At 42.5% G+C, this 19,756-nt stretch overlaps 1 protein-coding gene across 2 annotated transcripts in view; it reads left to right on the plus strand.

Annotated features, from left to right (window-relative positions):
- The first annotated feature begins 496 nt into the window (after window positions 1-496).
- rtn4r (reticulon 4 receptor) overlaps window positions 497-19,756 on the plus strand; it is a 68,771-nt gene continuing 49,511 nt past the window's right edge. For both annotated transcript variants that reach the window (XR_009768280.1, XM_061672140.1), the window contains exon 1: window positions 497-1,045. Coding sequence is in view for 1 of the 2 variants with exons in the window: in XM_061672140.1 (XP_061528124.1) it covers window positions 1,024-1,045 (22 nt within the window). In the remaining variant the exon portion in view is untranslated. The remainder of the gene's footprint in view (window positions 1,046-19,756) is intronic.

Genomic DNA, 19,756 nt, shown 5'->3' on the forward strand with positions numbered 1-19,756 from the left:
CTCCTTTCGCATGCAGGTGCGTGCCTGCCTTGTGTCCGATCCACATCAATTCTCCTCACGTCACCTTCCTATGCAAGCCACCCACCCACCGGCAAGCCAGCCAGCCAAGCAGCCAAAACCACCCGCATTCATCAGAGCGCATGCAGCACTGTACAGTAAGACATGTCTGTGTGAATAAGCAATTAAGTGTCAGATTCACTCTGAAAATCATCTTTACATTTAAAAAAAAAATAAAAATGTTCTTCCGTTAGGGATTATGGATCTATAAATAACTTTAGGGCTCATGTGAAACCATGCAGGCAGAGATCGCAGTTCAGAATGCAACTTTTGTTTTTTCTTTGCAGTGAACATTGTTTGAAGATGATCGGATGGACATTTTAGTAGCGTGATCCGGACACATGCAACATTTATTTCGCAATTCTCTCGATCTTGCTCTCTCTCTCTCTCTCTTTCTCCACCCACCTCCTCCTCGCAGCCCCCATCACCACCACCACCACACACACACACTGGCGCGCACCATCCATGCGCATCCACACACTTTCCCCCCTCTTTCTACTTGGGAACTCTATAGAGGACTATTGAACAAAAGGATATGTGATTTAAAAAAAAAACATGGATTCAATCTTGGTTTTTTCGCCTTAACCGCTGATCCGACTTTTTTTTCCCTCTCCATTTTTCCTGTGTGCGAGTCGACCCTCAGCTCTTCCTCGGAGCTGTTTTCTCGCCCTCCATATTTCGGCGTCGACTGGTGTCTCGATCCGAGCGCGCCGATCCCAAAGTGGATGTTTATGACTGACTCTTTGCCTTCAAGTCGCCCCCATGACTGAGCTCGGGTGCAGGCGCGCGCCGGGCTGCCCACTCGGGAAGACCCGCGGCTGAAGTTTGCAGGCTTCGCAGACCGGCCATCCCCTCGCATTTTTATCTCCGGATTTGGCAATTATCTCCTCCTTGCGTGGATTTCTGTCTGCAAACTGCTTGGATTTACCCGTCTTTTATAACACCGATAACGCCCCGTCTCAAACCATGAAGACCATTATTGCTGATGGTAAGTAAGACAGTGGAGAGTGTAAAATTAGCACATAATGCACACATGATGGATTACTGCGCACTGATCGAACACAAGCCATTACAAATGTGCGATTCGTATCAATTTAGATCGATCCTGCGTGTTTGATTAGAAATGTGCATTTCTGCAAATGAGGATTCGGGGATAAACTCTTAATGAATCCACGTTGTGAATACATATTTGCAATTTCGCACGCTCCCCCCCTTTTTAGTCGTGCATTCAGCGTGTGTGATTGCGCAACTTAACCAGGGCACGCACCTGGACGCTTTCGCCCCCTCCCTCCTCCTTCCTTGTTGAAGTTTGCAGACGGTCCACTTGGCGGCTCAGTAGCACCGCGCATTGCACGAGCGTCAACACTCCGTCTGATAATTGGTGATTTGCGAGCCACCGTCCCACTGTCGAGCGCATCCAGTAGCGTGACAGCAAACTGGGTCTTTCGCCCGGGCTGGACTTTGAGCAATTCTAATGAGCAAAGGATTGCTCTTCCCCCAACCCAGTCCCACCGGAAATGGGCAACAATCTCATTTCTTGGCAGGCAGAGGCACGGGTCAATGAAGAGAGGTGCATGCTGGGAGTACGATGCACCTGCCGTGTGCTGTTGTTGTTGTTGTTGTTGTTTCCCTCCCTGTGCACAGACACAATGTAAAATATGGTATCAGGATGCAGTGCTAAATTATTAACAACCCATTCTCCCCCATCAGCAGCACACTTGTGGGAATACAGTTGTGCCTTGAGATACAAGTAACCCGACTTAGTTTTTTTTTAAGATATGGGTGGATTTTTTCTGACTTGCAAGCAAAGATTTGTGATACAAATACTGTGTGGTGGTAGTGAACTCAACCCGGCTCACTTCAACAAGCAGCAGTTTGGCAGATCAATTCTTGTAAAACAGGCTTCAAGCGTTTTTGGTTGTTGTTTTGTTTAGTTTATTTTTGGCCCTCCCAGTGAAGTTTACTGTCAAACTGAACATAAAACTTCCATGTTGTGTATTTATTTATGTGTTTTAAACCAAATCACATAACTTTACTAAAGTCTGCCTGGATTAATGCTAACACAAAATGCAAAACGCCATAGACGGGCTAACAAATAGCATCTGTGTTGCAATGTCAACCCTTTAGGGAACAGATATATGAGCATAAATGGTAGAATAACATATGTAGACAGATAAAATAACAATATTGACAGGCACTACTATTCGAGGTTGATAGGGACTGGCCTGCACTGCAAGTTGCGAAAATCTGCGGATATTTGACAGTCATTGTAATCACAATGAAAACAAATTATTGAATAAAAGGGGATAAACCGCCATTAAGCATTTTTTGGGTTGTTTCCCCTAAAAAAGAAAAAAAAAGAAAGAAAAAAGTAAAAAAAAAAAAAGAAATATAAAATGGAAAAAGAAAATTGAAAAAAACCCTCCAAATCGGTGAATCCGCGGGTACCAAACCCCAGAACCCCAGAAGGAGCATACAATGTCCATTGAATAGAAGCAAAAAAAAATGCGTCAATTTGTCATTACCATATGGTTTTATAAAGTACAATATTATAGAGTGGACTTTCTCTTTCTCCACTGCATATATATATATATATATATGCAGTATATATATATATATATATATATATATATATATATGCAGTATATATACATATATATATATATATATACATATATATATATATATATATATATATATATATATATAACAAAAACATGCATGCTAGGTTTATTGACGACTCTAAATTGCCCAAAGGTGTGAATGTGAGTGCAAATAGTTGTTTGTTTGTATGTGCCCTGCGATTGGCTGGCAACCAGTTCAGTGTGTACCCTGCCTCCTGCCTGATGATAGCTGGGATAGGCTCCAGCACTCCCGCGACCCTTGTGAGGATAAGCGGCTCAGAAAATGGATGGCTGGATATACACACACACACACACACACACACACATACACTGCCCCACCCAGTCTCACAGACACACACACGCACACAGAGCCAGAGTTTATGCAACATGCTCGCACTCCTCCTCACGCTGCTCATTACGTGGCTAAAACTGCAGGATTACGGGAAGAAAGCAGCAGATTATGGCAGGTCGATCTTTGCATTTCCCATCGAGATGAATCAAAGCGGCATACCTACTTACGCATTCTCTTTGATATGTCACACCACGTCATACATATGCATGTCCAGACCCCTTCATTGGCACCGCCTCTCACAGAACCCCCCTCACCACCTCCACCTTTTATCATCAGTTTGCAGGTGAGATGTACAGTAGCACAGAGGACAAGCATTACGCTCACAAGGACACTACGGCCCATGAGAATAAAATTGTAAGTACGAGAATGTAGTAGGCATTTGGTGAATAAGGGCATTTTTTTTAACAAGAAAACAACCTTAAAACTAAATCAAAACAAAAACAAAAGCAATAAAGAATTGCTTTTATTAATTAAGAATTACTTTTATTTTTTTAAGAATTAATTCACAGACCTTCGTTACTTACGCTAAATAGTAATGGAATTTTGTCACATTAAAACCATCATTTGAATGTGACTGTGTAAACGTTTATGTCTGAAATCCCCTCTTTTGTTGACTTTGTGCCATCATAAACTGGAGGTGTTTAGTATATGGCATGTCTCTTTCCAAAGCTGGTGATTCCCACGTTTGTGTAAAAATGATAACATTTACCTGTTAAATAGATGAATGACTGTTTTCTTGAAAAATACAACTTTATTGTTATAATATTGCAACATTTTTCTAATATTGTTAAAACTAATTTTCTGCTCAGCCTTTCATTATCTCCTAATTTTCTCCTATTCTATGTCTCATGTTTCGTCACATTTGATATTTTAGGTTTTCTGTCCTTTCTTTTTCTTTTTTATATGTATAAAAAAAGAGTTTCAATGGCTAAAACCATTATGGTGGAACAGCACACTTTCATTTTCAGGAATTATAAACTGCGACAAAGTCAGGTTTCTTGGTTTTCTTTAATGAGTTAACTGTTTTTTGTTTTTTTTTGTTTTGTTTTTTCATTTTGGCAGTGCCAAAAACCACTGCCCTATTTTTAGGAAATAGGCCACAGGAAGCAACATCTGAGGTAGAGAGATAATTGTCTGAGACTTATCAGGCCGCAAAGAAAATGAGGACACGTGCAGAAAAAAAATAACAATGGCTGATTTGCATAGCAGCATTAGGCGGGATCAAACATCCATCCATCCATCCATCCATTTTCTGAGCCGCTTATCCTCACAAGGGTCACGGGAATGCTGGAGCCTATCCCAGCTATCATCGGGCAGGAGGCAGGGTACAGCCTGAACTGATTGCCAGCCAATCACAGGGCACACATAAACAAACAACCATTTGCACTCACATTCACACCTAGGGGCAATTTAGAGACTTCAATTAACCTACCATGCATGTTTTTGGGATGTGGGAGGAAACCGGAGTGCCCGGAGAAAACACACGCAGACACGGGGAGAACATGCAAACTCCACACAGGCGGGGCCGGGGATTGAACCCGGGTCCTCAGAACTGTGAGGCAGGCGCTCTAACCAGTCGTACACCCTGCCGCTTGGGATCATACATGTTGCCTTAAACTGACAATGAAAGGCGACATCTGCAACCCTGAGCAGCTCTATGAAATTGATCCATCTTTGTGTTTGGTTGGGCGTGCATATAAAGAGCAGAAAAGGAGCGTTGTTTATGTGTTTGTGTTGGTTTATTCTGATGCAGGTCTGGAGCGAGAGGATGGACTGCTTGAAGGTTATGGGATCTGGTCTTAAAGTTTATGTCTTTCATATATGCCAGTTAATGGCACAAGGCTCCCGCAAAGTGACAGAACGTTCACTATTTTCTATTTTACTTTCATAACAATGTCATTACTAAGGAATGTTTATTTTAGGTTCTAGTTAGGTTCTAATTGTGTTTCTTAATACACTTTTTAGGCTTGGAACAAGAACAGAGAAGGCATCTACTGCAGCATATAGCAGGAGATCTATAGAACTTATATATTGGAGCAAAATGACTGTAATATGTCTGTGGCATGGAGAGTCGTTAATCAATGCCACTGACTTATTGATCACACCGCCAACTGATAATAATAATTTCAAGCTTTTTGGCCTGCATTCTAATTTGGTCCATGTCCAAGTTGCCCAAGCCTGATTTACTCCCTCCACGTCACTTTAACTGTTGATTGTGGCCTAAGAACAAGACCTTTTCAGGTTTTATTACAACTTGCATGCTTTAGCAGTGGATTGGGGTCAGGGACAGGAGCTGATTTGTCTTCCATTAGGGAACTATGGGATGGGTTTCATAGATGTTCGTCTGGCACTGCAGTCTTTTTTGTGAGTATTCATGGAACACGGGTCACAGTTTTATTTGAGTCATAGTCAAAATTCAAGTATATAACAGTACATGTGTTCTCGACATGGACAAAAATCAGTACCACTTACATCACTTGTGATGACGTTTTTACTCCCTTCCCCATGTCATTCAAGACCATTTTTATTGGAACCTGATTATTTGGTTAAATTATGTTTTACTGATGTACAGATTAAAGGAAGGGAAGAAAATGACAGTTCACTTGGTTACATAATGATTGAGCCTTTGTCATCTACCTATTGGTAAATTGGGTAAATACAGAATGTCTAATTTGCTCCAAACCGTGATGACGTGCAGCTTTGGTTCCACTTGTCTGCTAAACACGTCAGGCCAGATTTACAAAAGGCTTGCGTGAGCAAAAACAGGTGCAAACTTGAAACAGATGTGGAAGCTGTTCTACTAAAATGCACAACCAGGATTGTGTTTGCCAAATATGCAAAATTGCTGTGAACTTCTTTTTGTGCATTCTGGGAAGAGTATATGCAAATAGATCAATTCGAGTATGATTTTTAAAATCTAAGACTAATTGCGCTGGCTGATTTTAGTCTGAAAGACAGGCAGAAACCAGCATGCAAAGGGGTGCCAGCATAGTGAAAGCAAAAGGAGAGGGGTGGAGAGAACTTTTCCGCTCCTGGAAACATTTTTGAAATGCCTGAAAACAAAATAATGCGACATATTGTCCATTCAGAAACGGAATTTTGGAGTTTGTGAATGATAGAAATCTGACGGGGAGCCTGTCACAAGAAGGAGTCATATCACCTGTGACAAAATTCCTTTCAACAGTGTTCGTGCTGGACTGTCCAAAGTTTGAAATGCAATGTTATGCAGGATGGCCACATATCTGTACATCCAATTGCCACACACTCGGGGCAAGTTCAATCAAACAAAGCATGGCTTTTATGTGGTTACTGGCTTCCACAAAAATGTGTTTGTTTGCTTCTTCCACTTACACTTCCCATTCCATCACTTCAAACTTAAATTTGCTTTTGCGGTGTTCTCCCAAATGTTCTGTGGTGACCAAAACCCTCTTTTAAATACAAGATACAAGCTGTCGCAGGGTTTGTGTGCAAAACCATTACCAAGGAGATGACAAGATGAGCTGCGGTCCTCCTCATCTACAATTCCCTAATAAATTGGCCTTATGGATACAAATGGCTCTGTCATCCTAGGAGAACTCAAGGGGAAAAAAACAATGTTTTGCTGATATAGTTTGCTGGGAACAACTCTTCAACTATTAATTATTGGTTCTCATATCGACTGTTTAGTGTCACAGTCCTTTTTACACCTATTGTCAACAGCCCATGCAATCTGTAAAAGTGAGCGAACATGAAGTTTAGCAACTCCTATTTGAGAGCTTAGTAAAAGATCGCAACTGAAGCAAATCAAAATGCAACACGCCTACCAATAGCCCGCGCTGTCTGTTAGATGAGAGCAAACATAGCACCCGCTATTTGGGATCTTTGAAAATCAGGGTGTTCTCAGCATCTTTATTTTGTAACAAGGTGATTAACATTTAAGAGGAAGTTTAGATTCTGCATATCCTTTTGAATATCTCTAAAATAAAATTTTACAATATTCTATATTAGACTGTCAAATTAACTAGAAATATCTCTTCAGACGCTTTTTTTTCTCCAACCTTCCAGCATCTTTCCTCAGTATTCTTTGTTCTTTTACAAAACCATTTTTAAGTATTTTAATTTAACAAGCCAAAATGTGACCTGTGACTGGACCGACAAATTCCAGATTTTTCTTCCCACAACTCCTATTGTCTGTAGGTCTGTGGTGGAGGTGGACCTGACTGCTCACATGAGTTGGCAACATTCTTGTCAGGTTTGTGCTTTTGCAGTGTTGGAAGCAAGGAAGTGGAGGAACCAATTGTAGGCAAGCCAGGAGTGCAGGAACATTAAAATAATATTTCATTCCAAAAACAAAGGCAAACAAGGGTCATGGAGGTAGAAAATGCTAAATTAACAAAGTCCAAAAAGCAAGGTTCCAAGTAACAACGACACAAGGGATAAACATAAAACCACTTGGGAAACATAGCTTACAGCAACAGACACAAAAAATAGAGGACAATGCAGCAACACAGACTGAACGAAAGCAGGAAAATAAATACAAACAAATTGACGAGACAACGAGGAACACCTGGACATGACACGAGAGGCTGGAGGGAGCTGATTGGTTGACACAATGTAGAGGGTTGACGAGAACAGGTGAACACAATAACTAAATGAGCAGACAAGACATGAACGACATGGGACACAGAAAACATGCAACAAAACTATCCATCCATCCATCCATCCATTTTCTGAGCCGCTTCTCCTCACTAGGGTCGCGGGCGTGCTGGAGCCTAGCCAGCTATCATCGGGCAGGAGGCGGGGTACACCCTGAACCGGTTGCCAGCCAATCGCAGGGCACATACAAACAAAGAACCATTCGCACTCACATTCACACCTACGGCAATTTAGATTTTTCAATTAACCTACCATGCATGTTTTTGGGATGTGGGAGGAAACCGGAGTGGCCGGCGAAAACCCACGCAGGCACGGGGAGAACATGCAAACTCCACACAGGTGGGGCCGGGGATTGAACCCGACTCCTCAGAACTGTGAGGCACACGCTCTAACCAGTCGCCCACCGTGCCACCACAACAAAACTAAATAGTCTAAATTAAAACACAGACCACAACAATTCTGGAAGAGGCAATGTTTCTGTCTGGGAGGACGAATTGGGTGTTAAGTCAACCACTGTCAGGCTCCATCTCACATTGTTAACTAAATGAAAAATTATTCCTGTATCCACCTCGCATTGCTGTGTCCTTTTCCTCTGTAAAAGACCTAAAGGACAAAATGTAGGGGAAAAAAAAGCCATGTTATTAAAACATGATGATATATGATGATACGGGATATGCTTTAACGTGAATCTGTTGATTTACTTTTAAATAATAAATTTTATGCATTCATTACATGTGTCTTAATGAAATAAAAAAACCTAAGATGAAGATGTCAGTGTATTGTGCAACAGAGGCTTGGTGCTATTAACGTCACGGTCACATTGGACTGCAGCAGGTGGAACTGAGATGTTCACTGCATCGTGATGAGCGTAGTCCAGCAGGGAATTCTGTTAATTGGCTGCACCCTTCTTGTAGCGCTGGTAAGCTACACACGTGTACACGACCAGCGAGGGCGTCATAGTCATTTTTATTCTGAGCCACATCAGCATTACGGTCGCCCACAGTGGGCCAATTGTGAATGGAAAACTGTGTAAACGTATCTTCATTCTACCTCTGCTTAGATTGTAATTGATTCTATCAACAAACTGATACAAACTGTACTGTCACTAGTTTTGAAAGAATACAAATTAGCAGATATTCACAACAACTGTCTTTTAACTTGAATCTGTGCAATTGCTCCCTCAATATCAGCTGAGATAATTTCCAGCTCACCCGTGACCCGAATGAGGACATATGAGCGGTATCGAAAATGAATGGATGATTGAATAACCTAAATTGCAGTAATTTAGTACAATGAACCGAGCAAAAATACAGCACAGGAAAAAAGGTGCTTATGTGCAAATGTATTTTCACCATTGGCCTACCTGGTGAGATTGTTTAATTACAGCTGTGGCATTTATGAAAACTAAATGGCTGAAATACAATCACCTAATAAATGACTGTAATGAAATTACATTGCTTCAAGTTTGCTTTTCTGGGAGGCTAATCAAATTTTGTTTTGATTGTTTGTTTGATTACCGTATTTTCACGACCATAAGGCGCACTTAAAAGTCTTACATTTTCTCCAAAATGGACGGGGCGCCTTATAATGCGGCGTGGTTTATGTGTGCATCGAGTTCCAAAATCTGTAAATGTTGTTGTGTGACTTTGATGAGCGCTCCGCTTGACTGACTGGGAGCATTTCCTGCCGACACGGTGCTTATATAGAGGAAAGGCGGACGTGACTGAGGACAGCATCAGGACGTTAAAGGGGAAGGGTGCGTGTGAAAGAGGACGCTAAAGGCACGCCCCAGTAGGTATACAGCGCCGGCGTGTGCAAACAACATCGGTTTGGCTAAGGACCCCCGAAAATGGCACCTACGAAGAGACACGCTTACGAAGCACAGTTTAAACTGCAAGCTACGCGGAGGAACTAACCCTAACTCAGAGAATTCAAGATCAACAAATCCATGGTTCGCAAGTGGAGGAAACAGGAAAACGCTGGCATCATTGCTGAACAGCCCTCCGGCAACGAGACTGACTCCGACAATGATGAGAGGGAACCCGGCATGTTGGATGGAGAACTTGCCTAGATGTTCATTTCGGATACAGAAGATGAGGACTTTGACGGATTTGTGGATGAGGATTGATCAAAAAAATAACGTGAGTACATTGTTAAATACTTAAATAAAGTACAACCGAACTCACTGTTTACATTGTTAAATGCTTCAATAAAGTACAACCGAACTCAGTTTTGCTCCCGCTGCCTTTTTAAAAACATACGCTAGCATGCATGCTAAACATTCACTACGACAGGAAACGTGACATAACTTGGGGAACGTAACTTGGGGCAACAACAATGAACAGACACAGACTGAAAGAAACCAGCGAATAAATACAAGTAAAGTGATGAGACAACAAGGCACACCTGGACAAGACGTGTGTGATTGGCTGGAGGGAGCTGATTGGTAAACATAAGGAACAGGGCTGACGAGGACAGGTGGAAATGAAAACCAAATGAGCAAAACAAGACATGAACATGGGACACAGGAAAACAAGACATAACATGAAGCAAAACTAAATATAATCTAAAGGAGGCAGATGGGACCACAATGGAAGGAGGATGTTCTATAAAACAAAACAAAAAAAAAAACAGAATAACGGAACAAAAACCGAAAATACAGAATACAAAACCAAAAACTCAACCTAACCTACACAAGGCAGGAATTCGAAAAACGGATGAACACAGCAGTACTTACTCAGAATACCATAAAAAGTAAGCAAGAGACAAATTAATACAAACAGTCGCAACAACTGTCAAAAGCAATCTAATGTAATAATCCTGCGCCTTCCTTCCACCAAAACTGAGTTTAATTTAAATTCAAACTGGCAGGTGGGGCAAGGAGGCGTCACCAACCAATGCTTCCAAAAGTCAGTGTGGAGACAAAGCAAAACCATGAACAGGAGTTAGGAAAACAGGAACATTATAAAATTGTCTCACTTAGTGTGAAATCTGGGCCTCTTTAATTGAACATACTGTAAACTGATATACTCGCTGATCTCACGGTACGCCAGTGTTCCACGGCACCCTGGTTAGGAATCACTGCACTGGTCTTAAACGTACTTGGAATTGTTTTGTTGCAGGGAAAGTAAAGCTAATCCTTTCTCAGTTGATGGAATGTTTGTAGGAACAAGATGCAGCCTTTCTGATGACTCTTGACTTGAAGATAGCGCCCTCTGTGATTTAATATGATGCAACTACACCATGGTGGAGCGGATGCTGTCTCACGCCGGATTTCTTAGCGTCTATTTACCAAAAACCACTGTGACACTGTATCATAATCCTTTTAAAGGTGCTTATGCATGACTGAGCGGGTCAAGCCTCACAGTGTGCCTGAGCGCAGCCTTCAAACTACAAGCATACAATATGCAGCCAATATACAGAGGCGAGGTACGTATTACTGTCTGAGCCAGCGCGTAGCACCAAAGCACCCTCGCTGCAGTGAGAAAAGGCTTTCTCTCGCATTGCCACCATGCTATATGGCGACGGTTATAGCGTTCACAAACAAATCGCTGATTTATTATCTCATTCTGTCATGTCGACTCATTTTGTGCTCGCCTTGACTTTGTAGCCACTTTTCTGCCAGTGTATTCTATGAAAGCTGTGCGCTTGTTGGAGTCCAGTTGCAAATGTGCGCCTTACTGCCTGCACGCTGATGACACTGATTACACCGCCATGAAGGAGGTTGACTGATGGCCTGGTAAATTGTTAATCAGACAGACCCAGAAGCAGCTCTTAAATTAGATGCATGAATGGAACCCTTGTCAACATGGGCCCCAGCAGACCTTCGCATGTGGCAGTGCCACATCGATAGATAAATGAATGGATTAATGGATAGAAACCAGATCAACCTTTCTATCAAATAAGTCACATATTTGCATGGCCATATGTTGCTAGGCAGAATTCAAAGCCTCACGACGATTTGCTCCTTGGTACCTCCCCGACTCCCAATAAAACCCTGTCTGTCATGCTCACTCTGCTGATTTCATGCAAATTTTGGGGGAAAGGGTTTCACACAGCAGAGAAAAGTCAATAGAAAGATAGATAATGGACAAATGTATAAATTGTTGCACAGAAAGATGGATAGACAGATAGATGATAGCTGGATGGGTACATGATGGATAGATGAATAGACAGTAGAAAGACAGACAGACAGATCACTGTAACACATGCGTTTGATGTATTTTTTTCTTGTACTTGCCTTTATTCAAGGCCACGTTCTTAGGGGCCTTTTTTTTTTGCCTTGCTTGTAGAAGCACTGTGCTTTTCATGTGAAAGGCGAACACTGCATACCTGATTCCAGAGGCTGCATATTTTATAGTGAGCTTTTAAAAGGTGCTCTTTCGTGTGAAGGGGCTGGGAACCACTTTGAGAGGAAGTAAGAATACCACGGTGAGCTGTAGCTAGGCTAGAATCTGAAAGATTTTATAAGAAAATGTATCATTTTTGCTCCACTCGAAGTTGTTAAATGTACCCAATTATAAATGTTTTAATGTCTTTGGTATGAAAGGAGCGCTTACTTAAATTTGCCAGACTGAGTGACCTTGTGCTTGTATTTGTTAGACAAATTGGTGGAGGCAAGTAAAAATGATTCTCCATCAAAATGTTGTGAATCAACATCTCTGGCAATTTTTAAAATTCAGAGGCTAAGGCTGCACAATTGGCTTGTGTGGGTTGGATGCACAATTTGTTTATGAGCAGCTATCGCTACGTCAAGCCATAAAAGGCTTTAGTGGTAAAGAATCTTAAAACATTTTGTGACTGAGGTTTAATCGACCGGATGTTATTGAGCACAATTGGGATTCAGTTCCATATACAGCAAGGCGACAGTAGCTGTACGTCCATTTTCTTTTCTTCCACTGCAGTCTGTGGTATTTCATCACTCCTGTCGGGTGTGAAATGAGAAACTGACTTGTCTTGAAGCAGGAGATCATCATTCTTTGCTGAGCCGACTTATATTTTCCAGACCATTTTTTCGCTTTACTCTGCAATGGCTGGAACTGGGACTGTAGCAAAGTAAAATGCCTCCAAATAAAATGATTAAAAGTGAAAGTCAAAACTGTGGATAAAAAAAAGTGCAGTCAGTGTATTATAGTTATATCCCTGGAGAAATGGATAGCTTAAAAACAAGCAGGAAGTCATTTACAGGAACTAGGTTGTCACTTCCTGGCTCAGCAGAAATTGATCTGTTGATCTTTAAACAGGAGTTCAGCAAATTTCTGGCGGCGCACGTACCTGTCCTTCATACACAAATCAATATATTCATTGGCAGGTTGTTGAAATGCATAATGCTTTTTTGTGTGTGGCGGTGACAGGACATCGCGCTCCAGAATGGTGGAATCTGCCACGTTCAGGATCTTTGACGTGAATCTAGTTTCGCTCTGAGTAATCTCTGTGGGTTATTATTATTAAAATGCAAATCTGATTTGTGAACTCTGCTTTTCTTACGTACCTGCGGATTGTCTGACGAATACATTCGTCATGATTTTTCACAGTTGTCTCTCTCTGCTTCCTCCTCTTACCTCGGAGATCCCTCTCTCTTTCTAAATCTGTCCTTCCCTCCGTGGCGTAAAGCCATTGCTCATCTCCTCCTCAACACTAGCAGGTGTAAAATGCTGATTCCCTTGTGTACATACCAGGCTGTGGTAAATTAGATGTGACCGCACCTTGCCTACCATGACATCCATTTAATAATATCTGTAAAATGGAAGCAGATTTAGTACAGATCGGGAGGCTGGCAGAAAAGGGATGGTTATGGACCTTTCTACTCTGAGTTGCAAGACTTCGTATACCTTGGAAGAGAGCTCATGAACTAACCAACAAAATCTTGGATTTTGGTTAGTTAATTTTGACATAATTTGATCTAAATATGTATTATAGATTCTTCTATTAGAACCACTGGCCAACCTAAGGATACAGAACTTAATTGCCGCTACCCAACTTTTTAAAATTTGTTTCCATCTGTCCAAAATGTTTTGTTTTTGAGGCAGAAATAGTGATGGCATATTTATTCGCTATGTTTCTCTCCCAAAATCTTTTTGTCGAGTTGGCTATTGTAAATTTGAATTGTTGTGACCATTTAACATTCGGGCACAGACTCAACAATTTTGTCTGCATTTTTGAAGTGATGATCAAATGGCATTCACTTCATTTACAAACGAAAGTTTCCCAGACTTAGTGTCATTTTAATTAGCCTGCCCATTTACAACAAGATACAGTGGGTACAGAAAGTATTCAGACCCCCTTAAATTTTTCACTTTGTTATATTGCAGCCATTTGCTAAAATCATTTAAGTTAATTTTTTCCCTCATTATTGTACACATGGCACCCCATATTGACAGAAAAAAAACTGAATTGAAATTTTTTTTTGCAGATTTATTAAAAAAGAAAAACTGAAATATCACTCAGCCATAAGCATTAAGACCCTTTGCTGCAACACTAATTTAGTATATTTATTTATATTTAACTCTGGTGCTGTCCATTTCTTCTGATCATCCTTGAGCTCGTTCGACACCTTCATTGGAGTCCAGCTGTGTTTGATTATACTGATTGGACTTGATTAGGAAAGCCACACCCCTGTCTATATAAGACCTTACAGCTCACAGTGCATGTCAGAGCAAATGAGAATCATGAGGTCAAAGGAACTGCCTGCAGAGCTCAGAGTCAGAATTGTGGAAAGGCACAGATCTGGCCAAGGTTACAAAAAAATGTCTGCTGCACTTAAGGTTCCTAAGAGCACAGTGGCCTCCATAATCCTTAAATGGAAGACATTTGGGACGACTAGAACCCTTCCTAGAATTGGCTGACTGGTTAAACTGAGCAATCGGGGGAGAAGAGCCTTAGTGAGAGAAGTAAAGAAGAACCCAAAGATCACTGTGGCTGAGCTCCAGAGATGCAGTCGGGAGATAGGAGAAAGTTCTAGAAAGTCAACCATCAGTGCAGCCCTCCACCAGTCGGGGCTTTATGGCAGAGTGGCCCGACAGAAGCCTCTCCTCAGTGCAAGACACATGGAAGCCCGTATGGAGTTTGCTAAAAAACACCTGGAGGACTCCAAGATGGTGAGAAATAAAATTCCCTGACTGTTTTTGAATGGCCAGGCCAGAGCCCTGACTTAAACCCAATTGAGCATCTCTGGAAAGACCTGAAAATGGCTGTCCACCGTTAACATACAACCTGACAGAACTGGAGAGGATCTGCAAGGAGAAATAGCAGAGGATCCCCAAATCCAGGTGTGAAAAACTTGCATCATTCTCAAAACGACTCATGGCTGTTTTAGCTCAAAAGCGGTGCTTCTACTAAATACTGAGCAAAGGGTCTGAATACTTATGGCTTATATTTCAGTTTTTCTTTTTTAATAAATCTGCAAAAATGTCAACAATTCAGTTTTTTTCTGTAATATTGGTTGCTGTGTGTACATGAATAAGGAAAAAAAATAACTTAAAATATTTTAGCAAATGGCTGCAATATAACAAAGAATGAACATTTTAAGGGGGTCTGAATACTTTCTGTACCCACTGTATCTAATTCATGAATGTTCCGCTCAATCTGCAAAGCCAAGAATAAAGCACAGAATATGAAAGAATGATCATAAAAGTATTTTTGTGAGTTCTCTCCATTGCTCACCTGTGCCCCGTAACAGGAGTTGGTAGAAAATGGATAGATGAACACGCTAGGATATCTCTCAGGTATACCACTGCAGCCCCAATTGTAGCAGTCTATCCAGAGAATTCTTCTCCATTTATGGGGAGGTCGGCAACCCCTGCAGAACATTGTCATCCATATTAGTCAAATTCATTGCAGGAGAAATCCATTCTGCAGCCGAGATCCCTTCTCAAACATATCCGTCATTAGATTTAACAAATGGGAACGTAGCCATGTAAACATGTGGATGATTACATCATAAGGGAAACACTGAGATTCTCCCTGCTTTGTACATTTGATGCAGGAGTCAAAGTGCCAAATAAGAATTCCCGTAGGCCGCCTTTGGCATTCAGTATTAGCGTGCTTGAAGAAATAATTGAGCTGATGAGGAAGAAGGAAGGAAGGGATGTGTTGCACAGCAGTGTTGCCCTCTCCAAATGGACTTGTTTTCTCATGCCTGTTAAACTCTTCTCAATCATTACAGCAATTATTCCTGTGAGAGAGACAAGCGGAATAGACACTCCATCTCTGAGCTGTAAACAAATTATGATGAAGGTTTCTTTGCGATGCTTGCGTGAGAAAACCAGTTCTTGATGGTCTCACTGTGGCATCCTGGGACCTCTGCCAGAAATTGACTTGCTGACAGACATAAGAGCTTTGACAGATCAGCCTCCCCCCCCCATCAGAGACGCTGAGGTTTAGTGACATGATTTTTTAATGAGTCAAACAACCGGTGGCGCGTTTCAATTTATTGCATTTTTCAACTCATTTGTCTGCGGCAAATTTCCGGTGGTTTTCCATTAATCTTTTAGCGGTTTCCCCGCGAGTAAATGACAGGTTATGTTTTCTCTCCTGCCATCGCTCCCTGGGAAGACAATAGCATCTTGAGTTTCAAGCTTGATCATGAAGCGGGTCCCACCATGCCTTTAAAGGGCATCACACGAATAGATTGTACATTATACTGAGCAGGGCTGGGGGAAACTCAGCTAAATCGACTTAAAAAAAAATAGGTCGATGCAGAATATCTGCCTCGAAGCTCCACCAGGACCCCCCCCCCAAAAAAGAAAGTTTTGCATGGAACTATGTTTGCGCCGCCGGAAACAATGTTTCACATGGGCATTTATTGCAGATGGACGCAGTATTGGGCCACTGATAAGCTTTGCCAAAAACGACAGAGTAGCATCTGTAAATAATTTTTGAGACACTATTAGATGTATAATGTACATTTAACATGTATGAGTGAGCTGAATGGTAGTTTTTTATTTTTATTATTATTATTATTATTATTTTATACTGCTTGCCAACTCACACGTGGTTTAGGAGGCAGACAAGAGAATCTTCACAGCACCTGTAGTTAACTTTGGAGAAAGTGCCTGGAGATTGCTACATCCTCCCTTCTGATTTGAAGACACAAACTTCTTTTCCTTTTGGCTTGTCCCTTTAGGGGTCGCCACAGCGCGTCATCCTTTTCCATGTAAGCCTATCTCCTGCATCCTCCTCTCGAACACCAACTGTCCTTATGTCTTCCCTCACAACATCCATCAACCTTCTCTTTGGTCTTCCTCTAGCTCTCTTGCCTGGCAGCTCCATCCTCATCATCCTTCTACCAATATACTCACTAATTCTCCTCTGGACGTGTCCAAACCATCGAAGTTTGCTCTCTCTAACTTTGTCTCCAAAACATCGAACCTTGGCTGTCCCTCTGATGAGCTCATTTCTAATTTTATCCAACCTGGTCACGCCGAGAGTGAACCTCAACATCTTCATTTCCGCCACCTCCAGCTCTGATTCCTGTTGTCTCTTCAGTGCCACTGTTTCTAATCCGTACATCATAGCTGGCCTCACCACTGCTTTATAAACTTTGCCCTTCATCCTTGCAGAGACTCTTCTATCACATAACACACCTGACACCTTCCTCCACCCGTTCTAACCTGCTTGGACCCGTTTCTTCACTTCCTGACCACACTCACCATTGCTCTAGACGGTTGACCCCAAGTATTTAAAGTCCTCCACCCTCGCTATCTCTTCTCCCTGTAGCCTCACTCTTCCCCACCACCCCTCTCATTCATGCACATATATTCTGTTTTACTTCGGCTAATCTTCATTCCTCTTCTTTCCAGTGCATGCCTCAATCTTTCTAACTGTTCCTCCACCTGCTCCCTGCTTTCACTGCAGATCACAATGTCATCTGCAAACATCATGGTCCACGGGGATTCCAGTCTAACCTCATCTGTCAGCCTATCCATCACCACTGCAAACAGGAAGGGGCTCAGGGCTGATCCCTGATGCAGTCCCACCTCCACCTTAAATTCGTCTGTCACACCTACAGCACACCTCACCGCTGTTCTGCTGCCCTCGTACATGTCCTGTATTATCCTAACATACTTCTCTGCAACTCCAGATTTCCGCATGCAGTACCACAGTTCCTCTCTGGGTACTCTGTCATATGCTTTCTCTAGATCTACAAAGACACAACGTAGCTCCTTCTGACCTTCTCTGTACTTTTCCATCAACATCCTCAAGGCAAATAATGCATCTGTGGTACTCTTACTAGGCATGAAACCATACCGTTGCTCGCAAATACTTACTTCTGTCCTGAGTCTAGCCTCCACTACTCTTTCCCATAACTTCATTGTGTGGCTTATCAACTTTATTCCACTATAGTTCCCACAGCTCTGCACATCACCTTTGTTCTTAAAAATGGGCACTAGCACACCTTTCCTCCATTTTTCAGGCATCTTCTCACACGCTAGAATTCTATTGAACAAGCTGGTCAAAAACTCCACAGCCACCTCTCCTAGATGCTTCCATACCTCCACAGGAATGTGATCAGGACCAACTGCCTTTCCATTTTTCATCCTCTTTAATGCCTTTCTAACTTCCTCCTTACTAATCATTGCCACTTCCTGGTACACCACACTTGCCTCTTCTACTCTCTCTTCTCTCTCATTGGCCTCATTCATCAACTCCTCGAAGTACTCTTACCATCTAGCTTAGCACACTGCTGGCACCAGTCAAAATATTTCCATCTCTATCCTTAAACACCCTAACCTGCTGCACATCCTTCCCATCTCTATGCCTCTGTTTGACCAGCCTGTGTAGATCATTTTCTCCTTCTTTAGTGTCAAACCTGCCATACATGTCATCATATGCCTCTTGTTTGGCCTTTGCCACCTCTACCTTTGCCCTGTGTCACATCTCAATGTATTCCTTTCGCCTCTCCTCGGTCCTCTCAGTGTCCCACTTCTTCTTAGCTAACCTTTTTCCTTGTATGATTTCCTGTACTGTGAGGTTCCACCACCAAGTCTCCTTCTCTCCTTTCCTGCCAGAAGGTACACCAAGTACTCACCTGCCTGCCTCTCTGATCACCTTGGCTGCAGTGATCCAGTCTTCTGGAAGCTCCTCCTGTCCACCAAGAGCCTGTCTCACCTCTTCCCGAAAAACTGCACAACACTCATCCTGTCTCAGCTTCCACCACATGGTTCTCTGCTCTGCCTTTGTCTTCCTAATGTTCCTCCCCACCACCAGAGCCATCATACATCCAAGATGGCGCCTACCAGTGTGGTCGCCTCGGTAACGCGCTCTCTAGTATTGTCTTTGTTTTTGTGTTTTTCATCCGTCTTTGGAGACCTTACACGACTCACTTACACAAGGGGAGACCTGCTAACCATCATGGAGGCTACTCCGGACTTTCTGTCACCAACTTTCGAAAATCCGCTCAGTTTTTTCCCCGAGTTACTCACCGGAGCGGCGTCCGCGGTTTTCGGCGCATGGATGCGGAAGCGGCGCCACAGAGGAAAACGAGCCGGCATTCAGGTGAAACTCCGCAAGAGAGGACACAGATTGGCGTTCCCGTCGATCCACCTCACTCCCTACCCAACAAAATGGACGAGCTTCATCTTCTGTTAAAGACCAGTAAAGACTTCGGACGTTCCGCGGCCATGTGCTTCACGGAGACCTGGCTTTGCGACGCTGTACCCGATGGCGCCGTCACGCTTCCCGGCTTCAACATTCATCGAGCGGACCGCGACATGGAATCATCGGGGAAAACGAAGGGCGGCGGGATATGCCTCCATATAAACGAAAAATGGTGTACGGACGTCACGGTGCTCAGCACACACTGCAGCCCGCATTTGTAGTCGCTGTTTTTGAACTGTAAACCATTTTACTCGCCACGTGAGTTTGCATCGTTTATACTGGCTGGAGTCTATATTACACCGCAAGCTAACACGAACGCCGCATTGCTAACGCTCGCCGAACAAGTAAACGAAATTGAAAATAAAACACCCTGACTCACCCCTCATTATTCTCGGGGACTTTAACAAAGCTAAACTCAACCATGAACTCCCTAAATACAAGCAGCACATCGACTGTCCTACCAGGGAAAATAATACTTTAGACCACTGCT

Source organism: Phycodurus eques, chromosome 3, assembly GCF_024500275.1.
Source record: "Phycodurus eques isolate BA_2022a chromosome 3, UOR_Pequ_1.1, whole genome shotgun sequence".
NCBI lineage: Eukaryota > Metazoa > Chordata > Actinopteri > Syngnathiformes > Syngnathidae > Phycodurus > Phycodurus eques.